At 31.4% G+C, this 12,695-nt stretch overlaps 2 protein-coding genes across 9 annotated transcripts; both read left to right on the top strand.

Annotated features, from left to right (window-relative positions):
• Window positions 1-1,206: 1,206 nt before the first annotated feature.
• On the top strand, window positions 1,207-6,502 carry LOC100783719 (uncharacterized). Of its 4 annotated transcripts, none has more exons than XM_006593856.3 (8): window positions 1,207-1,528; window positions 2,721-2,836; window positions 2,990-3,072; window positions 3,785-3,906; window positions 4,371-4,527; window positions 5,007-5,101; window positions 5,705-5,880; window positions 5,963-6,502. In XM_006593856.3, exons 1-6 carry the CDS (start codon window positions 1,369-1,371, stop codon window positions 5,026-5,028), a joined length of 660 nt encoding a protein of 219 aa, XP_006593919.1. In that variant the 5' UTR covers window positions 1,207-1,368; the 3' UTR covers window positions 5,029-5,101; window positions 5,705-5,880; window positions 5,963-6,502. The 4 variants fall into 4 exon arrangements, with proteins under 4 accessions (XP_006593919.1, XP_006593918.1, XP_014620899.1 ...); XM_006593855.3 differs by having other exon boundaries at window positions 1,210-1,528; window positions 5,679-5,880; XM_014765413.2 differs by having other exon boundaries at window positions 1,218-1,528; window positions 4,371-4,532.
• A 1,488-nt stretch (window positions 6,503-7,990) lies between these two features.
• On the top strand, window positions 7,991-12,287 carry LOC100817361 (uncharacterized). Of its 5 annotated transcripts, none has more exons than XM_006593858.3 (8): window positions 7,991-8,148; window positions 8,951-9,069; window positions 9,224-9,306; window positions 9,482-9,603; window positions 10,224-10,388; window positions 10,795-10,885; window positions 11,640-11,836; window positions 11,983-12,287. In XM_006593858.3, exons 1-8 carry the CDS (start codon window positions 8,133-8,135, stop codon window positions 11,988-11,990), a joined length of 801 nt encoding a protein of 266 aa, XP_006593921.1. In that variant the 5' UTR covers window positions 7,991-8,132; the 3' UTR covers window positions 11,991-12,287. The 5 variants fall into 5 exon arrangements, with proteins under 5 accessions (XP_006593921.1, XP_025980836.1, XP_014620897.1 ...); XM_026125051.2 differs by having other exon boundaries at window positions 11,640-11,841; XM_014765411.2 differs by having other exon boundaries at window positions 11,631-11,836.
• The last annotated feature ends 408 nt before the right edge of the window (window positions 12,288-12,695 follow it).

Below are 12,695 nucleotides of genomic sequence, written 5' to 3'. Positions count from 1 at the left end.
GGTGTGAGGTTTTAATACAATGCTAGAGTAATACGTTAAATTAATTCATGAAATTTCCACATCATCCTAGTAATATTATGCTAGAATAAATTCTAGCCAATTTAATTATCAATATTAGATGAAAATGTTTAAAACACACCGATGGTTTAAAAGTATTTTAGATGGTCATTGAATCATGAAATGTCATATAATTAAAAACTATCAACTTCTGTAAGAATTATTTTAAAAGTTATAGTTAAGGTGATTTTTATATGGTAACTTTTTTTTTACATTTTTATGATTATTTTTTTTTACATTGACATTGCATCAAAATTTAACTTTAATAAAAAAGAAATTAGTCCTGGACTTTCATGACTATCATTCAATCTAATCTTTAAATTTGACATCATCAATCAATTTAGTTTTTAATATTACCAAATCAATTAATTTAGTTTTTGAAGCTCAAAGAGTTGATCAAGTAGAACACAAAATAGGATCTCACATTTAACATATAGATTCTTGAGTATGCTTTCATCTTTTTGAAGTAAAATAAATGTAAGTTTTTCTATGTATTTTTTTTAACTCAGAAAGTTTTCTTTGCCTTAAATTTGACATTATCTCCTATTTCTCTTATTAAAGTGATAAGTGGTTATAATTTTAGAGACATTTAATTATTTTTTTCTTCCTATAATGATATTAATGAAAACATCAACTTGATAAGAGAATATGTTTAATATTTTTTGTGTGTATATCATGTTTATTTTCCACTAAGGAAGTGTTTGGTGAGAGAAAAATTATTTTATACAAGAGAAACATAATTTTCGGAAAAACTGATTCTTGAGAATCATAAATCATAATTTCTAAAAATACGTCAAATATGTTTGATTTGTTTTAATATGTTTTTAGAAAATTAAAAATTTATTTAAAAAATGTAACTAATTTTTTTTCTCCTTTTAGAAAAAAATGAGCTAAAATTTATTAATGTTCGAGAATCATAATTTTTTGATAATTATTTTTTTTATTAATTACATATCATGAGAATTATATTTTTTTTTGTTTTAAGATTCTTGAAAAAGTAACCGTCTATCACTAAATCGGGGCTAGAGGTGAGGAATTTGGGTGTCGGATTAGTGGTTGGATATTTCGATTTAGGTTTACACATATCAAAAGAAACAAAAAACTATTGCACGAAAGTATGTGTTCATATTTTACTGGATATAAATTAAATAAAAAGTTGTAAAATACAATCAGACGAACATCGCGTGTTGGCATTGCAATATACAGTTTTTGTCGAATACCTACAACACTGAGTCGTTATCTCGGACTGTGCAGCATTTTCCATAATACTATAATTTTTTAAGAATTTGGATAATTCTATGATGGTATGATATGATTACTGTCTTGACGGGTCCGGTCGGAACTTTACCTCATCAGGTTTTTGAATCCAGGAAGCATTCACAACCAATCTTTTCTGATTTTTCTCGCAAATTGGTTCGCATTTCCAGAAAAACCCTGAGCTTGAAGATGGCCCAAGCTGCTCAAAACCCTAGTGAGTTAATTTTCATTAGGTCCCAAAGGTTTCAATACTCAACAGCTTCCATTTAGTTCATTTTGGAGCTACTGATTTAATTCACTGAAGGAAAAAAAAAAAAAAATCTAGAAATGGTTTGTTGAGTAGCAAAAATTTGACTAATTAGTCACTATCCTGAAATAAATGTTGGTTGAGTGCTTTCAAGTTGTAAATAGGTTCTATATATTTGGGTTTGCTTGCATGTTACCTGGAATTAGAATGTAAATTTACTTCTTAAGTTAGCAGTTTCTAGATAAGGATAACATGTTATTTGAGGAGTTTCACTGCTTATGTTCAAAGCTTTGGGTTATCTTCACTCTTTAAATACTATGTTCTACATATTTAACAAGTAAACACATTTTATCTAAGCAACTTAGTTGCGGGTTGTTGGAAACAACACCAACTTACATGCTTACACAAATTGATAGGCAGCTGAACTGATGCTTCTTCTCTTCCTTCCTAGTCCCAGCTATCTCTATCAATTAGATAGTTACCAAATCTAGCTTAAAGTTAATGTTTTAATTCCACTTTTTTTTTTTTTTTGTGTGTCAAAATTTGCATCTATAGCTTCCTCATTTGAAGATTTGTTGAAGAATGTCTCTCAAATTTTCTCACACTGTGTACCATATAAATCAAATTTATTTTTTGTTCATAGTCAACGGACTTCTCCCTTTAATTGTATTACACAGAGTTGACCTCATCGTAGAGGTCTCTGTCCTGGGAAACAGGATTCCATATTCCGTGATTTATAATCTATTTTCTATGCCAATAGAAATAACATGCAATGAAAGTAACCAAAGTGGTATTTGAAACTTATGTGTTATAGCATCTGTTAATTTTAGCCTTTTAATTTCCCTGTTTCTGCTTTTATTTGTACAGATTTGTTTTCCTGTAATTAGTTTCTATTTTATTTCCTGTAATCATGTTAGCAAGATTCTTTCTTGTAAATTAGTCACTTAGTAAATTTGTAATCAGCCTGTATTACAGAATTGTGAAAAATATTAATCTTTTTCTCATATTTCAAGTGTATGGTATGGTATGTGATGCTTAGAATTTTAAAAAATATTTAGTATTTAATATAAAGAATGACAATGATTAATCTAAATTGCATGTTGAGGATTCAATCAATCTCAAAGAAATTGACTTACAACTGTTGAATTATTTTTTTCAGCTCGGCAGCAGAAAGTCATAATAACTAACAAGTATGGCAATAAACTAGTGGGCATTTTGCATGAATCTGGAACCAAAGAGATTGTTATCCTTTGCCATGGTCTTCGATCCACCAAGGTTACTTTTCCTTTTTAATAAATTATGAACTTACTATTTTTTATTATGTAAATGTTATTAGAAATTAATATGGCATCTGGTTCCATTATCCATATACATTAAATACCTTAATTCAATTATTTTCATTATTTAATTAAATTTTTGTATCTTCAGGAAGATGATATCATCATAAATCTTGCTGCTGCTCTAGAAAATGCAGGAGTCAATTCTTTTCGCTTTGACTTCACTGGAAATGGGTAACTATATTAGAGGAAAAAACTGTGAACCTATTTGTGTTTGTAATCTTGGTCTTAAAAATATGCAACCAACTTCACTTTTTGTTATGAACATCAATGTTCTGAACTATTCTAAAAGTGCAACCTAAAAACCTTTGGAGAATTATTCTGCAATGCAAGATGTTCAAAGGTTATACTTGTATGCAGTTGTTGGCATATGTTGGTAACAATTGTGAAGCATATGATTTTCTATTGAAAGAAGCAGATACTGAATATTTATATATTTACATATGGATTAATATATTGTTTTATGCAATGCCACTTAACATTATGTTAATTATTACTGAGTTATTTTACTTATTCCTGGAATATATATTTATCAATTATCAAGAAACAAGATTCAAGAGTATAATTTTTTTACCAAAAAATAACACATTAGAGGTCAGGGGGTATATATATTTAATATTTTATGCAAAAACATGAGTTCTTGGTGACAAGGGAATTTGGAGACAAACTTTTATGTTTCCAGTTTTTACAAAGTAACTATTTCCTTTGGCAATAAGAAAGTTAAAACCATTTGAGGTGGGATCTCTTGTCCTAACAGTAGAAGTATAGAATCACCACTAGCTTCTCCATTAATGCCATGTTCTATGAAACTTCTCTATGTAATCCTGATCACTAGTATTGTTTAACCGTTTCATTTTTTTATTTAGCTGTTGAGTTTTCTTTCTAGGGAAAGTGAAGGTTCATTTGAGTTTGGTCACTATTGGAGGGAGGTGGATGATCTACATGATGTGGTTCAACACTTACATAGGGAAAACCCTAAAGTTATTGCAATCATTGGACACAGTAAAGGTTTGTTGTTTACATTCTTACATGCATATATAATTTTACAGATAAGAATAGGTGGGGGAAAGAAACATCCATATTCATTTAGGTTATTGATCTGTATCATCAATTTTGTGTTTCTATTAACTAATTATAACTGAAAGTTTTTTTTGGTCAACAATGATTTGGTTTTTAAGGCTGAAATCTTGAATGAAGCAGTATGATGAGAACGGTGCAGTTTCCTATGTAAAACATTAACTTTGCATCTTTGCCTATTTGTATATGATCACTCACTAAAACTTCAAGCATGTGCTTAGTCCATACTCTGAGTAATTTTTTTTTCTTAATCTACTGAGCTAGTCAATGGAAGTACTAAAATTAAACTGTAGTAGTTTTATCGTATCTGCCATCCTGTGAACAGTTTTAATGATAAAACTTAATAAATGTAAAGAGGATTTACAAGAAATATTATTATTTGTGCCTTGATGCAGGAGGTAGCGTGGTGCTTCTTTATGCTTCTAAACATCATGACATTAAAACTGTTGTCAACCTCTCTGGACGCTATGATCTGAAGGCAGGACTTGAAGAACGCCTTGGAAAAGATTATTTGGAAAGAATTAGGAAGGATCGTTTCATTGATGTGATGCAGTTAGGTAACCTATCATTTAATCACACAAAAGTCCCATGGCTCTTAGAGCATGTTGTAAGAGATAGTTTGAACAACTTCATTGTCCATTAATTACTTGTTTCCCTACTTTGAACTTATTAAGTGTATTTGCTGAACTCAGCAAATCCAAAACCATGGTTTGTTTTGCTTTTGCTATACATTTTATACCAAAATTTGGAGTTGGGGATTATTCTATCAAAGTTCTTGCTGCAATACTTTTATTTTGCCACAGTTCATTCTCTTAAATGTCCGATAACAAAACAAACCAAAAAAGAAGGAAAAGAAAATGAGGGACAATTGAAAAATGTAGGCAATTATTATCAATGATTGTCTTCAATACTTGAAAATTGGTAGGCAGTCATCATAGGTATGGCACATCACATGACATTCTCTGTTTCTATATGTCTAACATAGTCGCATACTTTCTATATTATTATATGACCAATTTCTTCTATTGCAGGAAGTTTTTGATTACCGTGTGACTATGGAGAGTTTGATGGATCGATTAGATACAAACATGCATGAAGCATGCCTTCAGATTGATAAAGAATGCAGGTGAGGAAATTTTTTGTCCAATCTCTTTTGCTTCACCCTTTTTCATCTTTTTGTTTCTAAAGAATGTGTGTGCAATTTACCAAGTTTCTGTAAAAAAAATTTAAAACCAAGGATAATTTTTTTAAAGAATTTGATTTCCTTTCCTTTTAATTAAAGATCGTGTGGGATTTGCAATTAAATACACATTTTGAACCATTATTTTAAGCTAATGGCTGTAAATAAATGTTATTATTTCTCACAATAACCAAAAGTTCTTATCTGATACGTTATATAAGGGATGTATCTAGTGAAGAATTCATTTTCATATGAAAGCAAGAAGAGCAAATCTGAGTTGTACCACTGTATATGAATGATTAACAGTTTTTTAAAATTGCATAATCACTTAGTCTGTGTGTATATAAGACTGATAAATCCAAAATGTTATACATTTTAAGACTTTCAAGTTTGTTCTAGGGAAAATTTATTAAAGAAAATTATTTAACTAGTTTTTCTACTTTACATTTGTTGGAAAGTATGTAAATAATCATCATCATGCATGCATATAAGTGCTAGTCTCAAATCACATAATGGATGTCAGGGTCCTCACAGTTCATGGTTCTTCAGACCCAGTTATCCCTGTTGGAGATGCATCTGAGTTTGCCAAGATTATACCAAACCACAAGCTAATTATCATATAGGGAGCTGATCATTCATACACCAATCATCAAGATGAATTAGCCTCTGTTGTTGTGAACCGCATAAAGGAAGCCCTGCTCCAGGATAAGGGTACATCCAGCTAGGTATCTATCCTTGCTAGTGGCATCTGAACTTCAATCTTTTTTGTTTGGCATCCATTTTTCTAACGATGTGTAATTGTGGTAGACCTTGCAGTTACGAGCCAATAGAAACTGCAACAGGTGACAAAATTTCAGTTATGGATGAACCTGCCTATGATGTTCTACAGCATGTTTGAGCTCTTCTAGTTTTTGCTTATAAAATTAGTGAATATTGCATCATGGTGAAAATAATGGCAAGAGAAATACCTGTGAGTGTTATTTGCCTTTGATCAGATGTACAATGTCATTTTGACATAATCAATTATGACAAATGCAATATGCAAACAGTTATCTCACGGTAGCATATGGTAGCCTTAATGGGGCTTAGTCCCACATTTGAAGGATCTGGGGACACCTCACACTATTATAAAATAAGTATAAGAAAACCTTATGGTTTACTTATTAGTCGCCACCTGTTTGAACCTCTTAAAAATGATGAAAATGTTTGTAAGATTGATTTCTAGATTGAGGGTGGCGTGAGGATCCCATCATACTCTCAAAGCATGTGCCATGAGTCCATGCTTGTTCAATTCATTGTCCTTTATTCTGTGACACCAAAACATACAAATAGAAATATGAATGCAAATTGGCAGTGATCTATTGTCATAGTAATAATAGGGTCGTTGTATTTATACCGAATGAGTAGTAGTATGAGCGTTGATATTTATCTAAATATGAGATAAATATTAAGGTTAAGATTTTAGTCTAGTTGTTTCTGAATTAAAATTCATTTTAAAGTTAAAAGTTAGAATAAGAGGGATTTTTTTTTTAAATCGAAGTTGCTTGAAAATTTTAAGTAAAGCTCCTTTTAAATTAAAATTCTATTTCATTGTTTTGTGTTGATTAGTTCAAAATGAGTGAAAATAATATTAACATATACAACTTATTAAAAAGCTTAATTTCCATAAATCTTTTTTATTTCAAATAGCTTAAGTTTTGATTTAAAGGAGAATCAAAATAAAAAATGAGTTAAACGATTTTTGCTTTGTCATTTGGTATATTAGGGTAAAGGTTAAAATATGTTTATAATCTCTTGATATATATTTGACTTTTATTTTTATGTTTCATAAAAAAAATCGCTTTTGTTTCTTAATAAAATAAAATTTTTGTTTTTTATCCTTACCTTTTTTTAGTTTTCATCTAATGGCTCATCTTTTTTTCTTTTTCTTTTCGTCTTTCTTTGTTTGCCCTTTTTTCCCCTTCTGTCTCTCCTTTCCTTTTTCCTCTCTGGCACCTCTGCACACAACCACCATCTGCCACCACTTTGTACCACCTCATCTCCATCACTCCATTTGTTTTGTTGTGAACTGTGAATAACGGACAAACTTTCTTTTTTAAATCAGCCAAAAAATGTATTATAGAAAAAAGGGGTATAAGTGATACCCCAAGTCCCAACACATAAAAATAGAAAGCACAAAATAAAACGACAACATGTTAATTCCCGTCCCTATATTTGATACCCTTCACTGATCACAGAGACTCTTAGAACAGAGCCTATAACTGATTCCGTGACACAATAAATTTCTGCATTGAAACCCCAGTTATCCCACCTACCCAGTAAAAGCCAGTATATCCACACCACTTGGGATTATAAGCCAATCAAATGAATACCTTGATAAAGGCCACCAACAGAACACTTCTTGAAGATATTGCTGCAAATTACATATTTAATGTTGTCACAAAATCCATTGAATAGCCCTCCACCACAAACTTATACTTCTTGATTTCAATTTTCAACAGAGCTTGTCACAAAAAAAGAAAAACACATAGCTCCTTATAAGTGTTGTTTTTTTTACTACTAAGTAGTATTATCTAAAAGTAATCAAGAGACAAAACCAAAAAACTAACTCGTCAGGCGCCAAATAATAAAAGGTTTCCCTATGATGGGAAAATTTATTACATATCCATATTTGTAATACACTTCAAATAATAATAATAATAATAATAATAATAATAATAATAATAATAATAAGCTCTACATGATATACAGTTAAGATCTTTAATTTACAAGAAACTAAATCTTATGCAGAGATTAATTGGGACCATATATGATATATGTATATAAAAAAATTGGGACCATTCCGTTGGACAATAATTTGTCCCTTATGACATTACCTGACACGGTCGAAGGCTGAATTATCAAAAGGAGCCTTTTGTGGCACAGTAAACTCAAATTCACTGAAGGTTCCGCAAGCCCCTTTTTCCAGAACTTGAGGATGGCACAAAACGCATGTGAGTTATTTGCTTTATGTTCGATACAAGCTTGATGTTCTGACTTCACTTAACCTTTGTTGTCTGTATGCTTTTAAGTTGCTAATAGGTTCTATGTTTTTATTTTGACACTGGAGAGGTGATTCAGATTAGATTGTGTGCACTTAAGATAGCAGTTCCAGAGTTTATGTTGAAAGTTTGTGGGTTGTCTTTTAACTCTTCAAGCACTCTTCTTTACATATTTAAAAAGGAAACACAGTGAATGCAAGCAAATTAGCTTTTAAGATGTTGGAAACAAGCACTCTTCTTTACATAGTTAAAAACAAAACACAGTGCATGCAAGCAAATTAGCTGTAAGATGTTGGAAAAATCACACAATCTTACCCGAATTGCTAGGCAAGTGAGCCCATCAATTCGATTGTTGCCGAATCTTGCATACTGTGAAGCTTCTAATTCTACATCTGATTTTTCTTTTTAATTTGTCAACATTTGCATCTACTGTATACCATATAAACCAAATTTATTTTATGTTCATTGTCAAGAATAGACTTCTCCCTTGTTCACTTCACTGTGGCAGTCTGCTGTCCTTGGAAACATGCTTTCACATTCCATGATTTATAATCGTATTTTCTATCCCAATAGATATAACATGCAATTGAAGTGTCCAAAGTGGCATATGAAAAGTATAGTACAATGATGCCGAGTTTTTCAAGAACATTTATTGTGGTATTTGAAATGAATCACTTTGTTAACCTGAGTAGCATATTGAATATTCACTCAATTTCAAAGAAATTGACTTAAAACTGTTGAATTACTTTCTCAGCATTTCAGCAGCAGAAATTCATAATACCTAACAAGTATGGCTATAAATTAGTGGGGATATTACATGAATCTGGAACCAAAGAGATTGTTCTCCTATGCCATGGGGGTCGAGCTTCCAAGGTTACTTTTCCTGTTTTATAAATTATGAACCAATATTTTTAATTGTTATGCAAATGTAATTAGAAATTCATGACATCTGATTCCATATAGCATATACATATAAATACCTTGATTCAGTCACTCTCAGTGTTTAATTAATTTTTCCTATCTCCAGGAAAACTTTATCATGACCAATCTTGCTGCTGCTCTAGAGAATGCAGGAATCAGTTCTTTCCGCTTTGACTTCACTGGAAATGGGTAAATTTATTGTATTATAGATCAAAACCGTGAGCATATTTATGTTTGTAATCTTGGCCTTCAAAATATATGCCATTTATGCCATGTTCTATGAAACTTCTGCTATCTAATCCTGACTACTAGTATTGCTGTTTAACTGTTTCATTTTGATTTAGCTGTTGAGTTTTCCTTCTAGGGAAAGTGAAGGTTCATTTGAAATTGGTGGCTTCTGGAGGGAAGCTGATGATATACATGCTGTAGCTCAACACTTTCAAGAAGCAAACCGCACAGTTATTGCAATTGTTGGGCACAGTAAAGGTTTGTTGTATAAGTATTACATTCATAAACATGCATATGTAATTCATACATTTAGGCAATTGATTTGTATCATCAATTTTTATTTTATTTTTTTCTAATGATAACAGATTATAAGTAATTCTGGTCAACAATGATTTAGCTGCAAGGCAGAAACCACAGAAGCTAGCTATTGTAGTTGGATTGTGTGGAACTCGTGTCCCATACATTGCAATTGGATCCTAACAGACTCAAGGCATAAACACACTAAATTCTGAATAATAATAGAAATAATCTGGTTTTGAGGCTAAATTTGAGTACAAGCATCAACAAACACAGGGTTTCGCCCTAACATGAAGTTTCCTCCCTCAAAGCATTAGAAATAACAATCTGACTATAACTGTCACACCATAACATGTAATTGCCTAATCTGAAATATGTACAAAATAACTGCCTAATAACTTCTTATCCCTAATACAGAATTTCAACTACCGAATTGAAAACCTGGCCTATCCATTTCATTATAGAAAGAGAAGCATGGATTCAAGCACATAAAGGACAAGTAAAAGAATTTTGTCACTACATGAATTAGAAAGTTGATATGTATGTTGAAATTGTTCAGAAGAGTTTGTATATTGGTGCAGGAGCTAATGCAGCACTTCTTTATGCTTCAAAATATCATGATATTAAAACCATTGTCAACCTATCTGGCTGCCATGATTTGAAGGTGGGTCTTGAAAATCGCTTTGGAAAAGATTTTCTGGAAAGACTCAGGAAGGAAGGTTTTATTGAGTTTAAGGCAGAGTCAGGTAACCAGCCACTTAATCAGCCATGTCTTAAAATGCTTAAATTGGTGGAGAAGCATGTTTTTACAAGATGCTTTTGAGAAATCTGTGCTCCATATACATGTTTCTCTACTTTGAATTTGTTATTTGTTGCATTTGCTGAAATGAGCAAGTCCAGAGTCTTTCCTTGATTTGTTTTCCTATACACTTTTGCTAAAGGTCCTAAACTTCTTTCTTTTTTCAAACCAACTGGAGCTCTTTTTTCTGGTCTCCATTCTTTGATGCAATGCTCCAACTGCATCTGTCTTACCATCTTGTTTGCTATAACTCTTCGTTTGAATGCGAAATAACTATGCATCCAAAAAAGAAAAATTAATATCACCAGTTGTCTTCTGTTCTTGAGGACATCATATGACATCTACTTTTGTAGGTATTAATTATCGTGTAACTGAGGAAAGTTTGACGGATCGGTTAAACATAATTATGCTTGAAGAATGCCTGCATATTGACAAAAAATGCAGGTGAGGGAAAAATTGTCTGATAGTTCCTCTCTCTTCATCCTTTTCATCTTCATTACAGAGTTTCATTATAATGATCTACACACAGGAATCCGTAAAAGGGTGAGGGTGTTTTGGGCATGGTATATATCAGATGACATTTTCCATTTATAATCTAATATCTTTTTTAGTTAAGCATGTGACTTAACTTTTTAAGTGTTTTTCCTTGAAGAACTTGCTTCTGCCAAATTTTTAAATAAAATACAATCCTTATTATGATCATGTTAAAAAAATTGATTTGAAATGAAGACCTAAAGATTTTTTGTAAGTTAAAGCTTAAGTAAATATGAAAAATGATGAAATACTTTTTCGTGAGGATGAAATACAACGAATTTTTGTTCTAATCCTTGTATTTTTTTTGTTGGTTTTAGTTATACATTTTAAAAGTTTTGAAAATGATTTCTATCACCATTTACTCATGGCAAGTCATACATTTTAATATGTCAGTCACGTTCTCAAAGTAGTTGCTGACATGACATGTTTAGATGATAACACCTCATCACCCACCAATTTGTGTAGTAGATAATCATTATATGTAAATTGATGTTCCAAAATGCAAGATGGTATGTCTATGAATATATGGAGTATGGACTAGTAATTTGGAATGGATTTAAAGAACTACAACTTTAGTTATGCTAATTTGTTGGGGGGAAATCAAAGGTTTTTATTAATGAAGTTATGAAATTTCCATAATGAATGGGTGTATAAGATATGACAGGTTCTTTACAGTTCATGGTAGTGCAGACATCCAAATCCCGGTTGTAGCTGCGCATGAGTTAGCCAAGATCCTACCTAATCACAAGTTGCACATCATAGAGGGAGCTGATCATGTATATACTGATCATCAAGCTGAGTTAGCGTCAGTTGTGCTGAATTTTATAAAGGAAACATTGAAACTGGACAAGCTTAATGCTAGTTAGGTATCTAACTTGGCCTGCATGTTAACATTTTATATTTTTCAAAATTATTAGCCTCTAAAAATATATGGTGATAGTCAATTTTGCTGCTTTGAGTCAATTTAATTTCGAAAGTTCTACTCGTAACAAACTTGCTTTCTGTAGGTCCTTGATGGAATCTGCTTCATGATGCAATATTGCAACTTGGTACCTTAGAGAACTTTGCTCGTGCTGGAGAGAGTCGTCTTTGATTTTATTAGAGAGAACCATTTGTGCTTTGTGGCTGCAATATCTATATCATATGATAAATAAGGTTGGGGACTTGGTGCCTCCTAGTTGTGTCCTACGTTTTTAAAGAATGAAAACATTAGCGTTTGTTTAGTGGATGGACTTTGTAGAATGATCCTACTCCTACGGTCGTAATTAGTCATGATATTTTTCTTTATTATATTAAAGTATTGCTTTACTAATTTATGTATATAGGAAGTTTTATAGTAAGAAAGATAAGAAGATAAACAAGTAGAGATAAGAAGCGATTAGTAAAATGGATGAAAAGGTTAAGAACTGAATCTGTTTTTATTTTTTTTTAAACCATGATAAGAAATTCTCCTCAACAAAAGGATAAAGTGTAAATGCAATTATTGATGTTTGGCTGTCTGTATATATGAGGAATGTATTATGTGAGAGTGAGATAATCTTAATCATCATGGTTAAATATTATATTTAAAATAAAATAGGGGTCATCCATGTCATCAAATATTTTTTTTAGTTTAATTTACGTGTATCTTCTATAAGAGATAGAGTATTGAGCAGCAAAGCTTTCTCCAAATATCTACTGTAACTAATATCAAGATTTAGACTCAAATTACTATTTAAGT

This window comes from Glycine max, chromosome 13 (genome assembly GCF_000004515.6).
Source record: "Glycine max cultivar Williams 82 chromosome 13, Glycine_max_v4.0, whole genome shotgun sequence".
NCBI classification, from domain to species: Eukaryota; Viridiplantae; Streptophyta; class Magnoliopsida; order Fabales; family Fabaceae; genus Glycine; species Glycine max.
The sequence above is the reverse complement of the archived record's forward strand: the minus strand, read 5'-3'. Positions and strand labels throughout refer to the sequence as shown.

Coding starts and splice junctions, on each gene's coding strand:
- LOC100783719 (XM_006593856.3), top strand. CDS start 1,369: ATGATTACTGTCTTGACGGGTCCGGTCGGAACTTTACCTCATCAGGTT. Junction 3,073..3,784: donor TTTGACTTCACTGGAAATGG/GTAACTATATTA, acceptor TTTTCTTTCTAG/GGAAAGTGAAGGTTCATTTG. Junction 4,528..5,006: donor CGTTTCATTGATGTGATGCA/GTTAGGTAACCT, acceptor CTTCTATTGCAG/GAAGTTTTTGATTACCGTGT.
- LOC100817361 (XM_014765411.2), top strand. Junction 9,070..9,223: donor ATGGGGGTCGAGCTTCCAAG/GTTACTTTTCCT, acceptor TCCTATCTCCAG/GAAAACTTTATCATGACCAA. Junction 10,389..10,794: donor TGAGTTTAAGGCAGAGTCAG/GTAACCAGCCAC, acceptor CTACTTTTGTAG/GTATTAATTATCGTGTAACT.